Source organism: Lipotes vexillifer, unplaced genomic scaffold (assembly GCF_000442215.2).
Source record: "Lipotes vexillifer unplaced genomic scaffold, Lipotes_vexillifer_v1.1 scaffold73, whole genome shotgun sequence".
NCBI lineage: Eukaryota > Metazoa > Chordata > Mammalia > Artiodactyla > Lipotidae > Lipotes > Lipotes vexillifer.
This window is the reverse complement of record NW_006772656.1, coordinates 665,518-689,541: the sequence shown is the minus strand read 5'-3', so window position 1 is coordinate 689,541 and position 24,024 is coordinate 665,518. Positions and strand designations below refer to the sequence as shown.

At 43.0% G+C, this 24,024-nt stretch overlaps 1 protein-coding gene across 1 annotated transcript in view; it reads right to left on the bottom strand.

Annotated features, from left to right (window-relative positions):
• The window catches only part of SUSD5 (sushi domain containing 5), a 42,486-nt gene that overhangs the window by 18,183 nt on the left and 279 nt on the right, over positions 1–24,024 (bottom strand). The window contains 7 exon segments of the mRNA XM_007447698.1: positions 5,770–5,888; positions 11,675–11,852; positions 20,473–20,575; positions 20,577–20,893; positions 20,896–20,985; positions 21,078–21,108; positions 22,395–22,472. Of these exon segments, the coding sequence (XP_007447760.1) occupies positions 5,770–5,888; positions 11,675–11,852; positions 20,473–20,575; positions 20,577–20,893; positions 20,896–20,985; positions 21,078–21,108; positions 22,395–22,472 (916 nt within the window).

The following is a 24,024-nucleotide window of genomic DNA, read 5'->3' as shown; positions in this document are numbered from 1 at the left end:
CCTCTCTCTCTCTCTCTCTCTCTCTCTCTCTCTCTCTCTCTCTCTCTCTCTATCTATCTATCTATCTGAAGCACCCACAAGTCTGAGCCCTGCTTTGCATTACCCTGGACAAATAAATGAAAAATTGGCCAGTGCCAGGTCAATGGTAATGAGTGCAGACTCTTCCACACTCCCTCAGGAGACCCTGAACTGGATAAGTTCTATCAGCTGCTCAAAGCATTGCAGTTCATTGGTTCCAGTCTCCCATCATTGCTGGAATTTCCCCAAAGATGATCTTGAGGCACAGCGCCTCCTCAAGCAGATCTGGGAGGTGGCTACTCTCAAAAATTCCTGCTCACCTGAGAGGTGAGCATTCAGTTCTCTTTTAATTTTTGGCCACACTGCAGCTTGGGGGATCATAGTTCCCTGACCAGGGATCGAACCTGTGCTCCCTGCAGTGGGAGTGTGGAGTCTTAACCACTGGACCACCAGGGAAGTCCCTCAGCTCTCTTCTTGAAGACATAAAGGAAGGGAATCATTCCATTTCTATTTTTAAGGGAGATACAGGTAGGAGTAACGTATGCAGGGGAGGTGAAATACAGTTCTAAGAAGGTGAGGTGGGCTGGCAGGGAGAGCAGCCAGGCCAGCCCTGGCTTAGAGGGGGAGACACAGAAGCACACCCTTAGTGAACCTTGGGTGCTACAGGGAGAAGGTGAGAGGAGACCTGAAGCCTCCAGACCCCACTCTGTTGACTCCACAGACAAGCTGCCAAGAGAAGCAGAGCCAGAGAACCCAAGTGGAGGCAGCTCATTTCATCAGCATCCAGTTGGTTAAAAATAATTTCACTTATTAAAGTGAGGTCACCACAGGGCTGGAAATTCACTGTCAGTGAAACAAAAATACTGAAAGGAAACAGAGAAACGTCTACATTCATGATGAACTTTATTTCAAAAAAGAAACACAGGAGGCAGCTGCCTGAACATTCCACAGGCTGTTTTCCTTCTGGGCTCTTTATGAGGCACATGTCTGCCTTTTTTGGAGTTAGCACCCTTCATTCTTCCTGTCTTGCCAAAGAGAAGCAGCAGCCCAGGGCTAGGTGCAATGAAGCATCATCAGGAAAAAGGCAACCTTTAGAGGTGATACTGCACCTGGGTGTCTGCTGAGGCAGACCTCACGTGCACTCCCCCGGAGCCTCTTCTTGGCTTCTTAACCTTCCTTTGGCACACAGATTTCCCTTGGTGAAGTATAGCTGCTTTACAGTGTTATGTTAGTTTCTGGTGTACAGCAAAGTGATTCACGTACACACACACACACACGCACATATACAGTAGGACCTTGTTGTTTATCTACTTTATATGTAGTAGGTTTTTAAAAAATATTTATTTATTTATTTGGCTGTGTTGGGCCTTAGTTGCGGCATGCAGGATCTTTCATTGTGGCGCATGGGCTTCTCTCTAGTCGTGGCGTGTGGGCTCCAGAGTACGCGGGCTCAGTAGGTGCAGCGTGCGGGCTTAGTTGCCCCAAGGCATGTGGGGGTCTTAGTTCCCCGACCAGGGATCGAACCCGAGTTCGATTGGAAGGCAGATTGGAAGGCAGATTCTTAACCATTGGGCCACCAGGGAAATCCCTATATGTAGTAGTTTTTATCTGCTATTTTATATATGGTAGTTTGTATATGCTAATAATCTCTAATTTACCCCTCCCCCACCCCCCTTCCCGTTTGGTAACCATAAGTTTGTTTCCTAAGTCTGTGAGTCTGTTTTTATTTTGTAAATTAGTTCATTTATATCATATCTTAGATTCCACATATAAGTGATATCATATGGTATTTGTCTTTCTCTGTCTGACTTACTTCACTTACTGTGATAATCCCTTGTTGACTGTCTACAAGGCTCCCCTGAGGAAAAGTGAAGAGCCATTTGGGAGCCATTTACATGCTCTTTCTAAAGAAGGAAAGGCAGAGGAACAGGGACAGGGCTCTCTCTGAGGGATCATGGGGAATCCATCCTGCTTTTCTGGAAAGTCCGAGAGAGAGCAGCCCTCTGACCCTAATCCCGCTTCAGCATGCATTCCTGAGCCTCTTCGTCACCCATCTGGAAGCCTCCTCACAAGTCAGGCCCTGTTGGACCAAGACTCCAGTTTTCCCCACGCAGGCCTCTCCGTGTTGACCTGGAGGGGAGGGGAGGGGGGCAAGCTAGGCTCAGGCAAATTGCCCTGGATGCGGGGCTCTTTGAGCGCTTTGACTCAAAGACACCCACACAGGGCTCACTTGCTAAAATGGCATCAGTCCTTACATAAGCTGATAGGCATCATGAATTTGCTTCATTTTTTTGTTTTTGTTTTTGCTTTGTTTTGTGCTTTCCTGTTGTTGTTATTGTTGTTTTGGGAGGAGTATGTAGATCATTTGGGGGGAAATTTTCATTTTCATATAATTTCAAAGTTACAGAAAAATTAAAAAAATAAGGAACTCCCATAAACCCTTTATCCAGATTTACTAATGTGTTTTCATTTTGCCCCATTTGCTTTATCATTTTCTCTCTCTAGATAGATATAGATGTGTATATATATATATATAGAGAGAGAGAGAGAGAGAGAAAATATATATCATACATAAACACATATATGTGTATGTATACATATATGAATATGTATATATGTGTATCTATATCTGTAATTCTTTTTTTTTTTTTTCAATTTTGTCTGCTCTGGGTCTTTGCTTCATTGCAACACACAGGCTCTTCATTGCGGCACACGGGCTTCTCTAGCTGCGGCGTGTGGGCTTAGTTGTCTCGCGGCATGTGGGATCTTAGTTCCCCAACCAGGGATCAAACCCATGTCCCCTGCATTAGAAGGTGGATTCTTAACCACTGGACCACCAGGGAAGTCCCTGTAATTCCTTTTTGAACCACTTGAGAATGAGTTTTAGATATGATGTCACTTTGTCCCTAAGAACCTTGGTATATATTTCCAAGAACAAGGATATTGTCTTATATAACTGCAGTAGTTACCAAAATCAGGGAATTTAAGCATTGATACAATACTATTACCTAATTCAAATCCATATTCAGATTTCATCAATTATAGCTGTTTTCTTCTGGTCCAAAATACAATCTAGGATCACAAATTACATTTAGTTGTCAAGTCTTTTTAATCTAGTTTAATCCAAAACAGTTGCCTTGCCTTTCTTTGTCTTTTTTTTTTTTTTTTTTTTTTTTTTTTTTTTTGCTGCACCACGAGGCTTACAGGATCTTATTTCCCCAACCAGGGATCAAACCTGCGCCCCCTGCAGTGGAATTGCGGAGTCCTAACCATTGGACAGCCAGGGAATTCCCTCTTTCTCTTTCTTATCCTTGACATTTTTCTTTTCTTTTTTTAATTTAATTTATTTTTGACTGCATTGGGTCTTTGTTGCTGCGTTTAGGCTTTCTCTAGTTGCGGTGAGTGGGGGCTATTCTTCCTTATGGTATGCAGGCTTCTCATTGCGGTGGCTTCTCTTGTTGCGGAGCATGGACTCTAGGCGCACGGGCTTCAGTAGTTGTGGCTCGCGGGCTCTAGAGTGCAGGCTCAGTAGTTGTGGCACGCGGGCTTAGTTGCTTCATGGCATGTGGGATCTTCCCGGACCAGGGCTCAAACCTTTGTCCCCTGCACTGGCAAGCGGATTCTTACCACTGCACCACCAGGGAAGCCCTCCTTGACATTTTTAAAAGAGTATAGGCCAGTCATTTTGTATGATGTTTCTCAACTTGAGTTTGGCTAAAGCTTCCTCATGATTAGATTCAGGTTGCACATTTTTGGCAGGAATACTACTGAATTGAAGCTGTGCTCCTCTGAGTGCAGTATATCAGGAGGCACATCTTATTGGTTTGGCAATAACTCAGTTTTGGAGTCACTGTCATGGTTTTAAACTTGGTGCCCTATAGGATGTGAACAGATGTTTCCAACCTCTGGCTTCATGCACTACAGTTGTGGGCAAAGGGGCACACACTTGCATACAAAACAACCTGTTTGAAGCCTGTGAGGTGGAAAGCCCAGGATCTCCTGTTGTATGATGAGGAACACATGGCTCAGTGCCTGCCCCCCACCCATCACCCCAGTGAACATCCAGCCAACGCCCAGAAGCAAGGCCCCTACCCAGCAGCTGACTGCGGACTCGTGAATGAGCCCAGCTGAGGCCAGAAGAAAAACACAAATTTTTGCTCTCCCCCCAAAATAGTGAACTAAACAAACAGTTGTTTTAAGCCACTACATTTGAGGGTGGCATGTTACACAGCAAAAGCTAGCTGCTACCTCTTGTTCATGAGAGGAGAGAGATCAGACTCAGAAGCCCCACGTATCCATTTGAGATCACTAAAGAAAGAAGGTCATGCTGGTTTTCCTCTGGCTCTGTCCTGTCTCCCTCAGGGATCTGAACCTTTGCCTATGTTTGAGATTCAAAGGATTGTTTTCATTTACTTATGTGGTTTTTTAAAAAAACAAACCATGGATGTTGTTCTCCCCAGGGCTTTCCATGGCCACATCTTGCTTGACTGCAATCAGCAAACGTAGAACCCTTCCTGGAGGGAGATGCCATGGCAGCAGAGAAGCCTGCCGCCAATAAACATCTAACAAGCACTAGCCAGGGCTGTAGAGTTCACCGTGGCTCTTTGATTTACCAACTCCTCTGACCTCTTCCCTGGAGATTGGGATTTGGTGCCTCTGGGATGCAGCCTGAGGGTTTGCATTTCTAATAAGTTCATCTGGTATTTCTCATCATCAGAGAGCTTTGGGAAACTCTGCATCAGAGAACTAATTCTCAAACTGGGCTACATGTTATAGTCCCTGGGCAGCTTTAAAAAAGCCCAATGTCCAGAACATTTATATCTGAATCTCTAGGGCTGGCACCCAGGTATCAGTAGTTCTTAAAACTTCCCAGATGAGACCAGTGTGCAGCCTGGCAGTACCTGTGCTGATTTCTATGACTGATGAGTAAGCAGCTCGCTTTCTCCCCATTTTCACGGACATTCCCTTTCAGCAGCATATATTTCTGATAATGAAGGTGTACTTTTTCCAGTGTGCATGAAACGCTGCCCTGGAGACTCCTTTATGGTTTTCTCCTCACCACTCAGCTGATTTCCCAGAAGGAAGTTGTATTTTTCTTTTTAGGAGCAGTTTCCTAAATCCTATAAATTTCCTTTTGGGAAAAAAGGATTTTTTTTTCTTTTTAGAAAAATTTCCACCATGAAGACAGACCAAAGGGTAAGTGGTATCAGCAGCTGCAGCACATGCTGTCAGGGGTCTGCCCATATTTCCTAGATCCCTTTACCATTTCCATGCACAGGGGCTCTGGGTGAGTATCTGTGCATCTTTGTTGGAGGATGACTCAGCTATCGTAATTCTTTGTCTGAGCACACTGAAAACCAAAAGAGTCTGGGAATTTATATCTCCCTGAAGCAGCCCTTAAACAATGACTGACAAGTTCAGTGGTATCAATACCCCTGTTCTCTCACCCCTGATCAGGAAACCGTGGTGACCTGTGGTCACTGTCTCCAGAGATTCCCTGCAGGATTGAGCCAAAGTTACCCCCCCCACCTCACAGCCACTGTGGACTTTGCTTAGTGCTGCACCATTGCCTTCCCCCTTCCTTTCCCTGTCCACTTCCCCACTGCCGTGTTGGCTTTTCTTTGGAAGTCTTCCTGTTTCATGATGTTCAGTGAATCCTCATCTTAAGGTCAGTTTCTAGAGAACACAACCTAAGAGGTCAACCCCCACGAGCACACCCTCTGAAACCTTTACAAAGGCTCTGGCACTGACCTTCATCCTTAATACACAGGGCATTGTATGTGCCACCAGGAACTGGGTTGCTTTCAATTCGCACATCAACAGCTCTCATGATTTGCTGTTCACCACTCCCCTTGCTACACATGGTTGTCCTAAAACAGACAAAGAAGACACTGGGTTAGGAGAACTAACCAAAACTGGGAAAGAATTCTTTTCTGCTGTCAGCTCTGAATCAGCAGAGACTTTCCTGAGTCAGGAGTTTTGGCTGAAAGTATCAATATGATGAAGTATCAGTACTCTCCACAGAAGTCTAAAAGCAGGAAGTTATAGGTGGTGCTTGAGTTGAGGTCACATATATCAATTCAAGATTCAGGGGCAATACATTGTTGATCTCTTTTAGTATATGCTTGGTTTTTACTTCATAAAATTCTCTTCTCTTTATTAGTTCTCTTCTTTTGGGGGGGTTTGTTTTGCTGTTATTTTCGGATTTCTTAAGATGGATCATTGGTTCATGAACCTTCAGCCTCTTTGCTTTTCTAACACAAGCATTTAATGCTTTACATTTTCCTCCAGGTATAGCACTAGTGGCATCCCATGAGTTTGAGTATGTTATATTTTAATATCATTCATTTCTACATATATGTGAATTTCCATTATAATTTATTTTTGCCCCATGATTTATTTAAGGATATCTTTTATAAACAGCAAATAGTAGAACTTTAAAAAAACCCCTGATGGTCCTTGTTTTCTAATTAGAGCATCACATCTGCTTAATTTAATAACAGATCTCTTTGAATTTAAATCTGCCATATTTCTATTAGTTCTGCCCATTCTTCTTCCTTTCTTCCTCTCTTTTCTTTCCCGTATTTTGATTGTTTGAATTCCTTTTTGGCAATCTGTTTTTCTTCTGTAGTGGTTTGGAAGTTATATGTTCTTTTTCTATTCTTTTAGTGGTTACCACAGAGGTTATAACACTCTTCCTTGACTTATTAAAATTTAATGTTACTTTTTTTTTTTTTTGCGGTACGCAGGCCTCTCACTGCTGTGGCCTCTCCTGTTGTGGAGCACAGGCTCCCGACGCGCAGGCTCAGCGGCCATGGCTCACGGGCCCAGCCGCTCCACGGCATGTGGGATCTTCCCGGACCGGGGCACGAACCCGGACGCGCAGGCTCAGCGGCCATGGCTCACGGGCCCAGCCGCTCCACGGCATGTGGGATCTTCCCGGACCAGGCCACAACCCCGCCGTGTCCCCTGCATCGGCAGGCGGACTCTCAACCACTGCGCCACCAGGGAAGCCCTAATGTTACTTTTACTCTCTTTCCCAACAACACAATTTAAAATACTATGTATTAACATACTTAAAACACTTCCTGACTGATATACCATTTTTTAGTGTTTAGTATTACTGTTACTGCTTTATATAATTATAGATCTTCCTCGACTTACAGCGGGGTTATAGCTCCAAAAGCTCATTGTAAGTTGAAAATATGGTAAGTCAAAAATGCATGTAACACACAAAACCTACTGAACATGAGAGCTTAGCCTAGCCTACCTTAAATGTGCTCAAAACACTTACTTTAGCCTACAGCTGGGTAAAATAATCTAACACAAAGTCTATTTTACAATAAAGCATTGAATATCTCATGTAATTTATTGAATGCTGTACTGAAAGTGAAAAAGCAGAATGGTTGTCTTGGTACAGAATGGTTATAAGTGTATTAGTTGTTTACTCTCATGATCACATGGCTGACTGGGGGCTGCAGCCTACTTCACTGCCTAGCATCATGAGAGAGTATCAGGCAGTATATCACTAGCCTGGGAAGAGATCAAAATTCACAATTTGAAGAACAGTTTCTGTTGAATGCATAATGTTTTTGCACCGTCATAAAGTTAAAAAAAATTGTAAGTTGAACCACCTTAAGTCAGGGACCATCTGTACATAATTCCAGTTCACCCCCATATTTACTTTTTCCACTCATCCCTTTTGGCATCTCCAGCCATCCACCTGCAATTATTTTCCTCCTGCCTGAAGAGCACCCTTCAGTGTTGGTTTTTTTTTTTTAGTGCAGCTCATGTATGATGAATTCTCTCACCTTTTGTCTGTCTGAAAATTCTTTATTTTACCTTTATTCTTGGAAGATATTTTCGCTGGGTATAGAATTCTAGGTTGGCAGTAATTTCCTTTCAGCACTTTGAGGGCCTCATTCAGTGGTCTTGGGGCTTTCACTGTCAGTTTATTGTTGCTCCTTTGAAGGTACTCTTTCTTTTTCTTATTATTACTTTTAATAGTTTTTCTTCATATTTGATTTTTACCAGTTTTACCATGTTGTTCCAAGTCGTGAAATTATTTTATGTATCCTACTCGGGCTTTGTAGGGCTTCTTGAATCTGTGCGTGGATGTTTTTCCACAGTTGTAGCTAAGTCTCATATTGCTTTTGCTTCATCTTCTTTCTCTTCTCCTTTTGGAATTCCAGTTACATGCATCTTTGCCTTGTACTCTTTCTTCTGTATTTTCATCCTTTTTTCTTCTGTTCTCTATTCTGGACATCTTCCTCTGAAATACCTTCCAGTTCATTAATTTTCTCTTTGACTCTTAAAATCAGCTTAAAATCAGCTTAAAATCCATCCATTAAGTTCTTAATTTCAGCTACTGTATTTTTCATTTCTAGAGTTTTCATTTGGTTATTTTTATACTTTTCAGTCTTCTGCCAAAATTCTCCTTTTTGTCTTTTGTATCTTTGAACATTTTGAAGAGTTCTTTTAAAGTTTGCATCTACCAGTGTTAATATCTAGAGTTTCTATTGGCTATTTTTATCTTGTTGCCTTGTCTCCTCACGTGACTGGTTATTTTATTTTGCTTGACAAATCCTATATTTGCTAAAATAGTTTGTGGAAATAAATTGTCTAGGATAATATTATTTTCCTCCAGAGAAGATTTTTAAAATCAGTTCTGCTACCTATCTGGAACACTGGAACTCTAGTATCATCTCAATCCAAACTCATGGCTTCAGAGGATTCGACGCTATGCTGCAGCTCCTTTGAGGGCCTGTGTACTTGTTCCAGTTTACTGTGACTCCTAGGGTACAGCCCTTCAATGTTCCAACCCTAAGCAAAAGGATTCCCTTGGTCCCCACATACATAAAACCTGAATTCAAATCTCTGTTCTCCTAGTCCTATGAGGCTATATAAGTCGCTTCTCAGCTTTTCAGACACGCTTTATGAAATCTGTAAAAGCTCCCAGAAGACAAATAGCCCCAGATTCTAGATTCACCATTCTAGATCTCCATCTTCTAGATATATGTATATACTGAATATAAATTCATGGAGATACAGATCAGATCTATGTAGCTACTATGCCATCAATTGTAAGATGCGCCATGCATTTAATAATTAGTTTTTGGTGGGGAGGGGAGATGGCTGTGCAGGAAAGATGCACAGTGAAATGTCCATACTAATGGTCAGATACTTCTTGGTTCCAGAAACATTAACATGGAAAACTTTTAATATGTCATGTAGTATATATATCAAGTAAGTGTGTTTACTTTAAAGAAATAGCATCTAAGGGAATTCCCTGGTGGTTCAGTGGTTAGGACTCCACGCTCTTACTACTGAGGGCTGGGGTTCCATCCCTGGTCAGGGAACTGAGATCCCATAAGCTATGCGGCGTGGCCAACAACAACAACAAAATAGCATCTAAGCAAGTTAGAGATCCACTAACATGTCTTAACACCTTACAGGAAACCCAGAGAGGACAAACCTTTCCAATGACTCAGTTTCAATTTGTAATGCCTGGGAGACCTAAGCCTGGCTCCAAGCTGGCTCTTTAGAATCTTTACAATACCCTGGTTATCTGATATAATGATAGTGACAGAGTTATGAAAAATATCCACACTTGACTACGTTATGGAAACATGCATACGTGGGACATATTTTGTCTATTTAGGAACTTGGATGTGAAATATAAAGCAGGGAGAGCTACAATTCCAGATTCACTGAAAAGCTTTGGAAGTAACCTCATTTGTTCTCTTTATTCAATTGCTGCTTTACATGTGGCACCTTTGGAGATGTGAATCAACATGATTGCATGTGTTTTCTATGGCCATCTCCCAGCCAGACACCTTCAGGGTCATTATCAAGCAAAGTAGTTTTTGGAGCCCATTTGTTCTTTCACATTCCTGTGGCATGAAGGAAAACGTGGAATGGCTCCTGCCTTCTCTGTTTATGACTAGTGGAGTAGTTAACAGCACTAATGGGATGTTTTCTCCTAGCTGGCCACAGAATTACTTCTCCACAAGGATTCCATGGGTCAGGAATTCAGATAGGGCACAATGGGAAAGGCTTGTCTCTGCTCTATAATGTCTAAGGCTGAGCTGGAAAGACTCACAGGCTGCCTAACTCAATAGCTGGGGGCTAGAATCACCTGGAGGCATCTGCACTCACATTTCTGGTAGTTAATGCTGGCTATTGGCTGGGACATCAGTTGGGGCTATTGGTGAGAGTACATATATAAGGCATTTCCATGTGGCCTGGGCTTCCTAGGACTTCATAGATAGCATCTCAAAAGTAAGTGTCCCCGGAAATCTGACCATGGGTTTTTCCAACCTACCCTCAGAAGTCACACAGTATCACTCCTGCTGTATTCTGCTGGTCGAGGCAGTACTATGCTGTCCCTGATTCACAGGGAGAGGACATAAACCCCACTTCTTAATGGGAGCAATGTGAAAGAATTTGTGGCCACATTTTATTTTATTTTTAAAAATTTATTTAAATTTATCATTTTTTTAAATTGATCTGATGACTCTCAACTTTTATTTATTTGGCCGTGCCACAGGGCATGTGGAATCTTAGTTCCCTGACCAGGGATCGAACCCGTGTCCCCTGCAGTGGAAGCACAGAGTCTTAACCACTGGACCACCAGGGAAGTCCCTCGTGGTTATATTTTATTTTATTTATTTATTTTTATTTTTTATTTTTAAATTTTATTTATTTATTTATGGCTGTGTATGGCTCTTCGTTTCTGTGCGAGGGCTTTCTCTAGTTGCGGCAAGTGGGGGCCACTCCTCATCGCGGTGCGCGGGCCTCTCACTATCGCGGCCTCTCTTGTTGCGGAGCACAGGCTCCAGACGCACAGGCTCAGTAATTGTGGCTCACGGGGCTAGTTGCTCCACGGCATGTGGGATCTTCCCGGACCAGGGATCAAACCCATGTCCCCTGCATTGGCAGGCAGATTCTCAACCACTGCGCCACCGGGGAAGCCACCGGGGAAGCCCCCTCGTGGTTATATTTTAAAACCTCCATACCATCTTCCTCTTCCCATGGATGCAGATGAATATCCACAGAGAAAAAGAGATAAAGAATATATATCAAATAGTTAAGAGTCATTACCTCTGAGGTGGGGAAGAAGAGAGAAACTCACGTTGCACTTTATATATATCTGTATTATTTGAAATTTTTACAATCATTTTTTTCTTTTGTAACTTAAAAGGAAATTCAGAATAACAAAGAGGAAAAAAACTGTGACAGAACTCCAGAAAAATGTTTTTATTAACATTTTTGTTTTTATATTTTGTTTAACATTTTTGTGTGTGTGTGGTACGCGGGCCTCTCACTGTTGTGGCCTCTCCCATTGCGGAGCACAGGCTCCGGACGCGCAGGCTCAGCGGCCATGGCTCACGGGCCCAGCCGCTCCGCGGCATGTGGGATCTTCCCAGACCGGGGCACAAACCCGTGTCCGCTGCATCAGCAGGCGGACTCTCAACCACTGCGCCACCAGGGAAGCCCTAACATTTTGTTTTTATATTTAACTCAAAACAAGAATATACTGGAAGCCACAGCCCATTGCCCTCTGTCTATCCTGGCACCTCTATTGAGCCCCGTATCAGCCCTGATGGCAAGGTGGGGTAAGTTGGCAGGAGAGCCCCCAGTTGGCCTGACTTACCCCAGGCTGCCGTCCGCCAGCCAGCCCGTGGTGCACAGGGAGAAGGCACAGTCCTGCACCACCTTCCGCAGCTCGTCTGCAGACACCAGGTGAGCGCCTCTGCTCTTGCAGGAAAGCCGAGCGGCCTCTAGTTCCAGGCCCTGAGAGCCATTCTGAGACTCCAGCACAAAGAGCTTCCCTGTGTGAGGACAAGCATGGACACAGGCTGACTCTAGGATCCACGGGAATTTAGTCTCAGCAAACTCACCCTCTGGCAGATGCCCATCAGAACTGTAGTTTCCCACTTGCCTGAAGATCCAAGTGCAGCAACTACCTCACTGCATTCGTCCCTGGACTGTGATGACAGTTACACTGGTGTTTTAATCTATTTTTACCTCTTAACTTAAAAAAAAATTTAACTGCCTGTTCTGGCATGTTTATCTGGATAAGTCCTTCAAATCTTCCTATTAAAAAGATGTTTAGCAGCATTATTTACAATTGCCAAGACATGGAAACATCCTCAGTGTCCATCAACAGATGAATGGATAAAGAAGATACGGTATACATATATAGTCTCAAGATAAGAGTGAACAAGGATAAAAAATATCCCCTTCCCTCATTCTCAAGAACTGTTGGATGAGGCCAAGTGCTAATCCTGATTTGGAATTGTAGTTCTAACAAAAATTTATGTCTAAGACACTTCAAGCCATGGATTTATCTTAAAGTGGCCTGAGACTGACATTTATCCAGACACCTGGTAGGAAAAATTGTAACTAACTCCTCTCTGGAGAAAAAAAAAACCCTTCATTTTATGCTTCAGGAAATCCCATACAAATACTTATTCAAAGGCTATGACCACCGAAGTAAAAAACGAAGTGTGCAAGGAAACAAGGCACCATGAGTGAGAAGCAACAGATACCACATGTAGCAGAAACTGACCTAAAAATAAGTCCAATACTGGTATTAAGAGGCACAGATTATAGAACAGTCATGATTACTATATTTAAAGAAGTAAAAGACAAGTTTGAAAATATCTGCAAAGAATAGGAAATGATAAAAAGTGCTTAGCTGATCTGAGAAAAGCACAAAATAGGACTTCTAGAAATTAAAAATACAATGATAAATTTAAAATGCAATAAATGTTTTTGGCTGAATATCAGACACATTTAAACAAAGAACTTAACCTTGAAAAAGAAAGCAGAAGGGGACTTCCCTGGTGGTACAGTGGTTAAGGCTCCATGGGGCCCAGGTTCGATCACTGGTCAGGGAACTAGATCCCACATGCATGCCGCAGCTAAGAGTTCACTTGCCACAACTAAGGAGCCCGAGTGCTGCAACTAAGGAGCCCATGTGCCGCAACTTGTGAGCTGCAACTAAGGAGCCTATGTGCCACAACTAAGGAGCCCACCTGCTGCAACTAAGGAGCCCACTTGCCTCAACTAAGACCCAGTGCAACCAAATAAATAAATATTAAAAAAAAAGAAATCAGAAGACATCATCCAAAATGTAGTAAAGAAACAAGAAAAGATGGAAAATATTAAGATAATAAAGAGACATGAAGGAAAGAATAAGGATTTTTAAAAAATTAATTAATTTTTGGCCACATTGGGTCTTTGTTGCTGCGTGTGGGCTTTCTCTAGTTGTGGCGAGCGGGGGCTACTCTTTTTTGCAGTGCATGGACTTCTCATTGCAGTAGCTTCTCTTGTTGTGGAGCACGGGCTCTAGGCGCACGGGTTTCAGTAGTTGTGGCACGTGGGCTCAGCAGTTGAGGCTTGTGGGCTGTAGAGCACAGGCTCAGTAGTGTGACGCATGGGCTTAGCTGCTCTGCAGCATGTGGGATCTTCCCAGACCAGGGCTCAAACCCGTGTCCCCTGCATTGGCAGGTGGATTCTTAACCACTGCACCACCAGGGAAGTCCCAAGAATAAGGATTAACATATACTTTAATCAGAATTCCCAGAGAGGAGAGAAAAAAATGAGGTGGAAGTGATATTTGAAGACAAAATGCCTGTGAATTTTATAGAACTGATAAATATTCCAATACATGGATTGAATAAGTTCAACAACAAATCCCAATATGGAAAATATCTATAAGTATATATATACCAGTGATGCTGCAAAATGGTAAAGACAAAGAAAATATTATCAAAGCAGATAGAGAGAAGGGAGAGAGTACTTTCAAAGTAGCAGCAATTTGACTGCTCTCTTCTAAAACAAGAGCAATGGAAGCAAGAATACAATTACTAGCAAAAAATAGCTGCAAATTTAGGATTCTATACTCACTGAAAATATATTTCAAAGAACAAAGATGAAACAAATGTATTTTTTCAGATAAGCCAAAATCAAGGTGGTTTGCCACCACCAGATCCTCCTTGTAGGAAATAGTAAAAGAAGTATGTCAGGCAGAAAGAAAATTATTTGAGAGGCAAGATGGAATGGAAAGGGGGAAAAAAATCAATACACAGTTAAATAAAAGTGAACATTGATTGTATAAAATGGCACCCAACAGCAGCAGAATACACATTCTTCTCAAGTGCGCGTGGAACATTCTTCAGGGTAGACCATATGCTAGGCAATAAAATAAGCCATAATAAATTTAAAAGGATTATAATTGTACAAAGTATTTTCTCTAATTACTATGGGGTAGAATTAGAAATTAATAACATAAATAAATTGGGAAATTCATAAAGAAATAGAAATGAAACCAAGTACTTCTAAATAACTGATGAGACAAGGAGAAATCACAAAATTAGAAAATATTTTGAGATGAATGAAGGCAAAACATGCTAAACCTTATGGGATGCAGTTAATACACTGCATAGAGGGGAATTTATAACTATAAATGCCCACATTAAAATAAGAAAAATTATCTCAAAAATCCTATCACACCAGTCAGAATGGCCATCATCAAAAAATCTAGAAACAATAAATGCTGGAGAGGGTGTGGAGAAAAGGGAACCCTCATACACTGTTGGTGGGAATGTAAATTGATATAGCCACTATGGAGAACAGTATGGAGGCTCCTTAAAAAACTAAAAATAGAACTACCATATGACCCAGCAATCCCACTACTGGGTATATACTCTGAGAAAACCATAATTCAAAAAAAGTCATGTACCACAATGTTCACTGCAGCTGTATTTACAATAGCCAGGACATGGAAGCAACCTAAGTGTCTATCAACAATGAATCGATAAAGAAGATGTGGCACATATATACAATGGAATATTACTCAGCCATAAAAAGAAACGAAACTGATTTATTTGTAGTGAGGTGGATGGACCTAGAGTCTGTCATACAGAGTGAAGTAAGTCAGAAAGAGAAAAACAAATACCGTATGCTAACACATATATATGGAATCTAAAAAAAAAAAAAGGTCATGAAGAGGCTAGGGGCAAGACGGGAATAAAGATGCAGACCTACTAGAGAATGGACTTGAGGACACGGGGAGGGGGAAGGGTAAGCTGGGACAAAGTGAGAGAGTGGTAGTGTATATATAGTGTATACACTACCAAATGTAAAATAGATAGCTAGTGGGAAGCAGTCGCATAGCACAGGGAGATCAGCTCGGTGCTTTGTGACCAGCTAGAAGGGTGGGATAGGGAGGTTGAGAGGGAGGGAGATGCAAGAGGGAAGAGATATGGGGATATACGTATATGTTTAACTGATTCACTTTGTTATAAAGCAGAAACTAACACACCATTGTAAAGCAATTATACTCCAATAAAAATGTAAAAAAAAAAAATCCTAACCTGTTGGAAAACACTGGAAAAGGAGAGCAAACTAAACCCAAAGCAAGCAGAAGAAGGAAATAATAAGAATTAAAGCAAAAATTAATGAAATGGAGGAGGAAAGACAATAAAAATCAGTAAAACCAAAAGTTGGTTTTTGGGAAGGTCAACAGAATTGACAAACGTTTAGCTAAAATGACCAAGAAAAAAAAAGAAGACTTGAATTACTAAAATAGGAATGAGAGGGCAGTTACTACTCCAACCTTATGGAAATACAAAGATTATAAAGGACTACTATAAGCAACTGTATGCCAGACTTCCCTGGCAGTACAGTGGTTGGGACTCCGTGCTTCCAGTGCAGGGGACGCAGGTTCCATCCCTGGTTGGGGAATAGGATCCCACATGCCGCACGGCATGGCCAAAAATCTCCCCCCAAGACCCCCAAATAACTGTATGCCAAAAATTAGGTAACTTGTATGAAACGGAAAAATTCCTAAAAAGACACAAACTACTGAAATTGACTCAAGAAGAAATAGAAAATCTGAATAGACGTTTAACAAGAGATTGAATTAGTAACTTGAAATTACCCACAAAGAAAAGCACGTGTTCAGATGGCTTCACTGATGAATTCTACCAAATAGCTAAAACGAACTTGATAACAATTCTCTAAAACTCATCTGAAAAGTAGAACAGGAGGGAACAACACCTCCCAGCTTTTTCTATGAGGCCACCATTGCCCTAATGCCAAAACCAGACAAAAGACACCACAAGAAAAGAAAACTACAGGCCATTATCTCTTATAAATATAGACACAAAAGTCCTCAACAAAAATACTAGCAAACTAAATCCAGCAGCATAAAAAAAAAATTATATACCATGACCAAGTGGGATCTATCCCAGGAATACAAGGTTGGTTTATATCCCCAAATCAATTAATATAATACAACTTATCAATAGGATAAAGGACAAAAACTACATGATCATCTCAATAGATGCAGAAAGGCACTTGACAAAATTCAGTACCCTTTCATGATAAAAAAAACATTCAACAAACTAAGAAGGGAGGGGAATATCTTCAACCTGATAAAGAGCATCTACAAAAATCCCATAGCTAACATCACACTTGGTGGTGAAAGACTGAATACCTTCCCCTAAGATCAAGGATGTCTGCTCTTGCCACTTCTGTTCAACACTGTACTGGCAGTTCTCTCCAAGGCAATTAGGCAAGAAGATGAAATAAAAGCCGTCCAGATTGGAAAGAAGTAAAACTATATTTGCAAATGACGTGATCTTGCATGTAGAAAATCCTAAGAAATCCACTAAAAAAACTACTAGAACAGTTCAGCAAGGTTGCAGTAAAACATTTTTACTTAAGTGACAAAAACCTGTGCAGAAATTAAGTAGGTCATCTCTTCTCATTGTAAAACTTTTCCCTAGGATTCCATTTACACACATGGTTTCAAAGGCCATCTTGACATGGATGACTCACATTTTTCTCTTCAGTCCAGACCCTTTCCATTCATCCCATCCTCCTCTCCATCCCCACCCTCTCTCACCTGCACAAGTGAAATAGCACCCTACATGGTCTCTCCACATCCAATCTTGCCCTGGTGCCATCCATTCTTCCTACTCTCAGGGTGAGCTTCTCAAAATGCAAACCTGATCAGTCTCTCTTTTTTGGATTAAAACAAAACTTGGTCCCATATCAGTTTCCCCAGCATCATCTCAAAATATTTCTACCTTGGACTCTGGGCTCCAATCACTCTGTTTCTTAACACATGTCCCACTTTCTCTGCCACTCATAGTTTCTCTGTACATGTTATTCTCTATCCAGATCCTCTTTCTTCCCCCCTTTGCCTAGTTTATTCTTACTTATCTTTCAGATCCTCCTACGCCAAGTCAAAAATCTCCTAATATATATGCCCTCATAATACCTCCGTCCTTTAATCTTATCACTTATCAAAATCGCGTGTTCACATTTCATTCATATAATTATTTGCTTAATGACTCTCTCCCCCATTGGATTTTAAGCTCCCTGATAGCAAGGACCTGTTTCTCCTCACTACTCTATCCTCAACAGCAAGGACAGTACCTAGTATATGGTAGACACTCAAATTATCTGTTGAATTAATGAATCTTTTCCTGCAGTCTTTACCCAAACACAGTTAATTTGCATTCAGTTAATGTGAAGATTTTTCTGTTTCAAAAGTGTTTTAAAATTACAGTAGCAGGTCTCTTTTATGTATAAGATACACATCTAATTAGTCCAATGTAAAACTAAATGTTTTTCATTTGAGTTTGACTTATTTTTGAATAAGTCTATGGAATTTTTAATAACTCCAAATTCTCTCTCTTCAAATGTCTTAACACATCAGTTTAGCTGCACATTTCTTCTTCCTCCTTCCATCACTGTAGAACATAAATACCTAAATGTGAAAAGTGGTAGTTAAGCATATATTTAGTAAAGAAAAGAATCCTTTCATAAATAGGTTCTAATTCTTCAATGGCTCTATTATAAAAGTTGGAGCTCAGCAAATGGAGTTTCTTGAAAGCAGATTTACCTGTAGTTCTCCATTGCGGAAGAAGGGAGAAGGAAAGAAGGAGAAGGGAGAAACGGAGGCATTTATGGCAAGTGTTAACAAGAAAATATGCCTGGTGCTGTCGTTACTTTCTCCGTATCCAATGATATTTCTGTCTTAATTTGTCTATGACCCACATCAAGCCAGATAGGCACAAAATATTGATCCATATCCATCTGGCATTCCACTTAAGCAGTTATAGTGGGGTGAAACTCTAAAGCCTCATGGGTTGCAGAGATATTTCTTTAAAAGGAATTAAAATTGGTACAATAGTATACATTGTTCAAAGGTTAATACTAGCTCCAATTTATTCTACTTGCATTCTTTAAAATCAGCTTAATTTTCATGACTCAATGTCAGGCCAAAAAGTACTGCAGTAAAGAATTAACAGGGACTTCCCTGGTGGTGCAGTGGTTAAGAATCTGCCTGCCAATGTAGGGGACACGGGTTTGAGCCCTGGTCCGGGAAGATCCCACATGCTGTGGAGCAACTAAGCCCGTGAGCCACAACTACTGAGCCTGTGAGCCACAACGAGCCACAACTACTGAGCCTGAGTGCCACAACTACTGAAGCCCGTGCGCCTAGAGCCCAGTGCTCCGCGACAAAGAGAAGCCACTGCAATGAGAAGCCTGTGCACCTCAATGACGAAGTAGCCCCTGCTAGCCTCAACTAGAGGAAGCCCTCGCACAGCAACGAAGACCCAATGCAGCCAAAAAATAAATAAATAAGTGAATTTAAAAAAAAAGAATTAACAGTGGATTGGCTGCTACTAGGTATGGGATTTCTTTTTGGGTGATGAAAATTTTCAGAAGTGAGAGAGTGGTGATGGTTGATGACTGTACTAAAAACAGTTGGATCATGCATTTTAAAATGGTAAATTTTGCATGAATTTTATCTCAATTAAAAATTAACAGTGATCACTAGGAGCCTTTAAAGTTAACAGTGTTTTCGCCTCTAACTCTCTCTCTGAGCATATGGAGAAATAAGACAGTCATCCTTAATTAGGAGCAAAGAGTTCTACAAGCTGGCACTTAGGATGAAGAGAACCCAAAATTCTAAGATACTATCTGGAGGTTTTTCCCTTGCTTTCTCCTTTCCCTAACCACCATGCTTCTTTTTGTCAAATCTTCTCTCTGCACCCAATATTGTTTGCTAAATAGCGATGACATTTTAAAATATACAAAGCATCCTAAATCAGCTGAGGGTTTTTCTCCTTCATCAATCTAATTTGTCCCAAGCTTGGATCTACTAGTAACCCCTCATGGATGTGAGAACATGCTAGCTTCTTCTTTTAGATCCTTCTGCACCAAGGCAACGGGGTTTTGTTCCAAAATCAAAACACAGCTGAATTAGCTTTTTGAAACTGAACTGATCTAAGGCTGTGATCCTGCTAAGTTTAGGGAAGTATTGAAAGCTGAATTCAGGTTGAAAAAACAAACAAAAAGATGGGTCAGTTCTCAGAACCCACAAAAATCTGGTCCTTACCTATTTCCTCTAGCTTTTTAAAAATGTTTTTTTATTTTTATTATATTTTAAATGTATTTATTTCATTTATTTATATTTGGCTGTGTTGGGTCTTTGTTGCTGTGCGTGGGCTTTCTCTAGTTGCTGAGAGTGGGGGCTACTGGGCTACTTTTCGTTGTGGTGTGAGGGCTTCTCATTGTGGTGGATTCTCTTTCTCACAGAGCACTGGGCTCTAGGCATGCGGGCTTCAGTAGTTGTGGCGCGTGGGCTCAGTAGTTGTGGCGCGTGGGCTCAGTAGTTGTGGCCTGCGGGCTCTAGAACGCAGGCTCAGTAGCTGTGACACAAAGGCTTCGTTGCTCTGCAACATGTGGGATCTTCACGGACCGGGGCTCGAACCCGTGTCCCCTGCCTTGGCGGGCGGATTCTTAACCACTGCGCCACCAGGGAAGCCCTTTCTAGCTTCTTGTCGAAGGAGAGCCTCACCTTGAACTTTCCGCTCCAGCCACTCTATCATTTATCCCATTTCCCCTGTGACTCACAGGACCTTTGCACGTGCTATTTCCTCTCCCCAAGACCCTCTCCTCTCTCTTTTGCCTAGCTGATTTCCACTCATCTTTCAGATCCTCCCGGACCAAGCCAAAACGCCAAGGGAGTCTTGTAATCACTGGCCTTGCCATTCGGAGCACATTTAATAGACGTGGGAAATTATGTCTCGGCAGAGGAGGTTCCAGGGCACCCTAGACGTGATTTCATTTCAAGGAGACCTTGGAAAGCTAGAGGCGGGCCTGCAGGACCAAAGCACAGGCTTTCTCTTGTGCATTAAGGAGTGGTTCAGGGGCCCTGTGGGGGCGTTTGGGCGCGCGGGGACTCGGTGAGCTGCAAGAGGGAGGCGGGGTCGCAGGACAGCTGCGCTCCTTGTTTCCTGCCAGGCTGGTCGTGTTCCGGGCTCGTCCGATGGGGCAGCCCCGGCGAGCTTCACTTTCCCCACCGAGAACCCACGCGCCACCCCGGGCCCGCCGCCTCGCGGGCACTCCCCAGACACTCACCCTCCGCCCGCACGGAGAGCCCTGGCAGGCCGAGCAGGAGCAGCGCCGCCGCCCAGAGCCAGGTGCGGGAGCCGGGTCCCTTGGCAGCCATGGTCCGGGCGTCCATGGGCGGGTGGCTGGAGCGCGGGCTCTGGCTGCGCCGCAGTCGGGGGTGCCCGCGCCACTGCGCCGCGCACGCCACTCGGCTCCGCGTGCTGTGCTCTGTTCGCGCGTCGCAGGCTTCGCGCCCGGCGCGCAGACAGGGAGGAGCGCGGGGAGCCAGGGAGGCTGGAGATGCCAGATCCGCAGCGCTGGGGCCCCGAGATCCCAGGGGGTCCAGTACTCGGCGCCGGGGAGGCGGCTGTAGCCGGGCTCCGCCTTCGTGCCGGGCACCTGGGGGCCTCGGTGCCAAAAGAGGCTGAGCCGAACGAACGGCGAGCTCCCTGGGTGCCTCCGGGGCAGAGGGGAAGGGCGCGTGGAGGCAGGGAGAGCGGAGAGCCCGCTGCAGGGAACCCCCGCCTGCCTTGGGACCCTCTGCGAGAGGGTGATGCAGTCTGAGAGGCCAACCCACCCCACACACCCCCGCCCCGGGAGGACCTTGAAAAAACTGATGCCTAACTCTGTACTCTGCCTCTTGACTTTGCAGCTGGCGTCCTCCTGTACAGGAAGAACATTTTTACGAAAAAGAAAAAAGCTCTAACTTGCCAACCCCACTCTGAGGAGTGAAACACACGGAATGGCGAGACTCCCCTTCCCTAAAAGGCCTGACAATCATTCACATGTGAGTGTAAATTAATTTACTTAACTATTCATCTTGCAACAGCTAGCTGGTAACCTGAGGAGTGAGAATTCACATGTCTGGGCTGGAGGGGACCTTTGAAAGCCTGGTTATTGCTGAGAATGGAGGGGAGGGGGCAGAAGGCACCTGCAGGAACTACCCATTGATTCCTTCAGGAGCTGTGCCTACTATCGCTTTTAGAATAGTCAATTGGATATTACTACCAAATTCTAATGAAATTTTAAAGTTTGTCTTTATTCATACCTGTCCTGCCCTGTCCTAATTTGGGGAGATAGCATGCTCTAAAGGTTTATTTGGTACAACTGCTTTAGAGAACTGTTTGGCTGTTTCATATAAAGTTAAAATACACCTCCTTGAAGACACAGAATTCCACTCCTGGGTGTATATCCAAAAGAAATGAAAACATATGTGCACAAAAAGATTTATACCCAAATTTCATAGCAGCTTTATTCACAATAATTAAAAACTGGAAGCAACCCAAATGTCATCAACCAACGAACAGAAAAACAAACGGTGTCATGTTTATGCAATAGAATACTCTTCATCAGTAAGAGGAAGGAAATACTGATGCACTCAATAACGTGGATGAATCTCAAAAATATGATGAGTGAAAGAAGCTTTAGTAAAAGAGTTCATACTGTATGATTTCCTTTCTCTCTCTCTCTCTTTTTTGCCACACCGTGTGGCATGCAGAACTTCCCTGACTAGGGATGGAACCCGCTCCCCCTGCAGTGGAAGCACCAGGGAAGTCCCTGTATGATTCCATTTTTATATGAAGTTCACAAAGGGGCAGAACTAATCTGTGGTGAAAACAATACCGCGGTTGCCTTTGAGGAGGTGGGAACACACTTCCGATGTAATGGGAACATTCTGTATCTTGATGAGGATGGCCGTCACCCGAGTGTATACACTTCTCAAACCTCACTAAACTGTACACTTAAAATCTGTGCATTTTGTTGAATGCTATTTATACCTTAATAACAAATATTTCAAGAGTAATGAGTTCAGTTCTTGCCCTGAAGAGTAAATAAGTTTAACAGAAAAGAGTTTAATGAAAGGACCACAGACAGAAACACGGGCAGGGTTGAGAGAACCAATAAGGGATGTTAAAGCCCTTGGGACTGTCAACAGCAGGAAGGGTTACCACCGTGAGGCCTGAAGGTATGAGGGAGTTGGAGGTGTTATCAGAATCCAGCAGGAGCATGGTCATGAAAGGGGCTGCCTGAAAGGAGAGGTTAACCACAGGTAGAGGAACACAGTTGCTGCCAGTGGTATGGTAGGGAGGGAGTGAGGAAGAAATACCCCAACCTCTCTCTCCTTCTACCCTTTAGGTTCCTCCTGATGCCTCCTGGTGGCTGAACCATTTGACAGCTGGACGGCAAAGGAGCACAGGTGCCACAGTCCTCAGAGGTCATTCTCCCAGGGCGCAGAGTCAGGCAGGGGAGGGTAGAGAGTGGATCTGGAGAGGCAGTTGGAAAACAACCAGCACAGTCCCTTTATTCTTTTCTTTCATTTGGATGAACATAATTTGGAACAAAACAGGGGAAGCACAAGGTTCTATCAGTTTCTGTATGATTTGGGAATATGTCAATTCAAAGTCTCACTTGGAGCTAAAACAGTAATATTAACCACCATCACTGGTTATTTTCACATAAGTGCTGTTTCACGTAAAGAGAAACGGCAAAAAGTAAACCCTTATCATAAAATATAGATACCACAATCCTTGCTCCCGTAACTGGCCAAGAGGTATTATTTGATAATCATTGCAATATTTCCCTTCCACCCTCAGAGCATCTTGGCCGACATGACTTTTTTTAACGGGTGGGAGGGATCCAAACCTTCATTCCTTCTGAGGACCTATCTTTATTAGTTTGCCATGGTTTCTCATTGACTGTTGCTATTGGACAGATTCCTGGGATCCAGACATAGTCATCCATACGCGCATTTTGTAGAAGGAACCCACTTTCCCCTTGGTAATCAGGATCAGTCACCAGCCAGTAGAGTGACCTTCTCTTCTGTTGGAGAGCAATATTAGCTTCCAATTTACTGGCAGATGCCTGTGTGTTTACTGGTGGAAGTATGTCTCCCTTGCCCACCCAAACCTTCCATTTCACCAATCTAAAGGTCGTAGGGATGGCATGCAAAACTTTGGTAGGTGGGTTATTATATGTAATAGAAGGAAGGTCATTCCCACTTCCACTCGTTGGTTCTTAGATGGTGTATTCTGTCTATAAGAGAAATGACACCATATATTGGCTGCTGGCTTAAGGCATATACTGTATCCTGGGTGAGTGCCCTAACCTCTCAGGGTATTGGCTCAGCTAGTACCCTGTGACCTCACCTTTCTATCAGGCCTTCTGCTTCTGGGTGATGGGGCATAGAGTAAAACTCATGGGCATGATGCCATTGCCATACTGCCTTTGCTGAAAAATCAGTTTCTTGGTTATAGATGATGTAATGTGCGATTCCATGGCAATAGATGAGGCATTCTATGAGTCCACGATTTCATGCTGGTAGAAGCAAGGCAGGCAAAGAAGGCAAAATCCTATCTAAAATAAGGATCTATTCCAGTGAGGACAAATAATTGTGACCCCTGTGAAAAAAAAGGGATCTCATATAAACAACTTCCCCCCACATAACAGGAGGGGCCAGCTAGGGAATGACGTCTTGTGGGGACTCATGGTGGCCTCTGCTGTTGGCCCATTGGATGCTCAGCAGTGGTGGTAACCAGATCAACTCTGAGGAGGAAGAGAAGTTTGTGTTATTGCATTCCT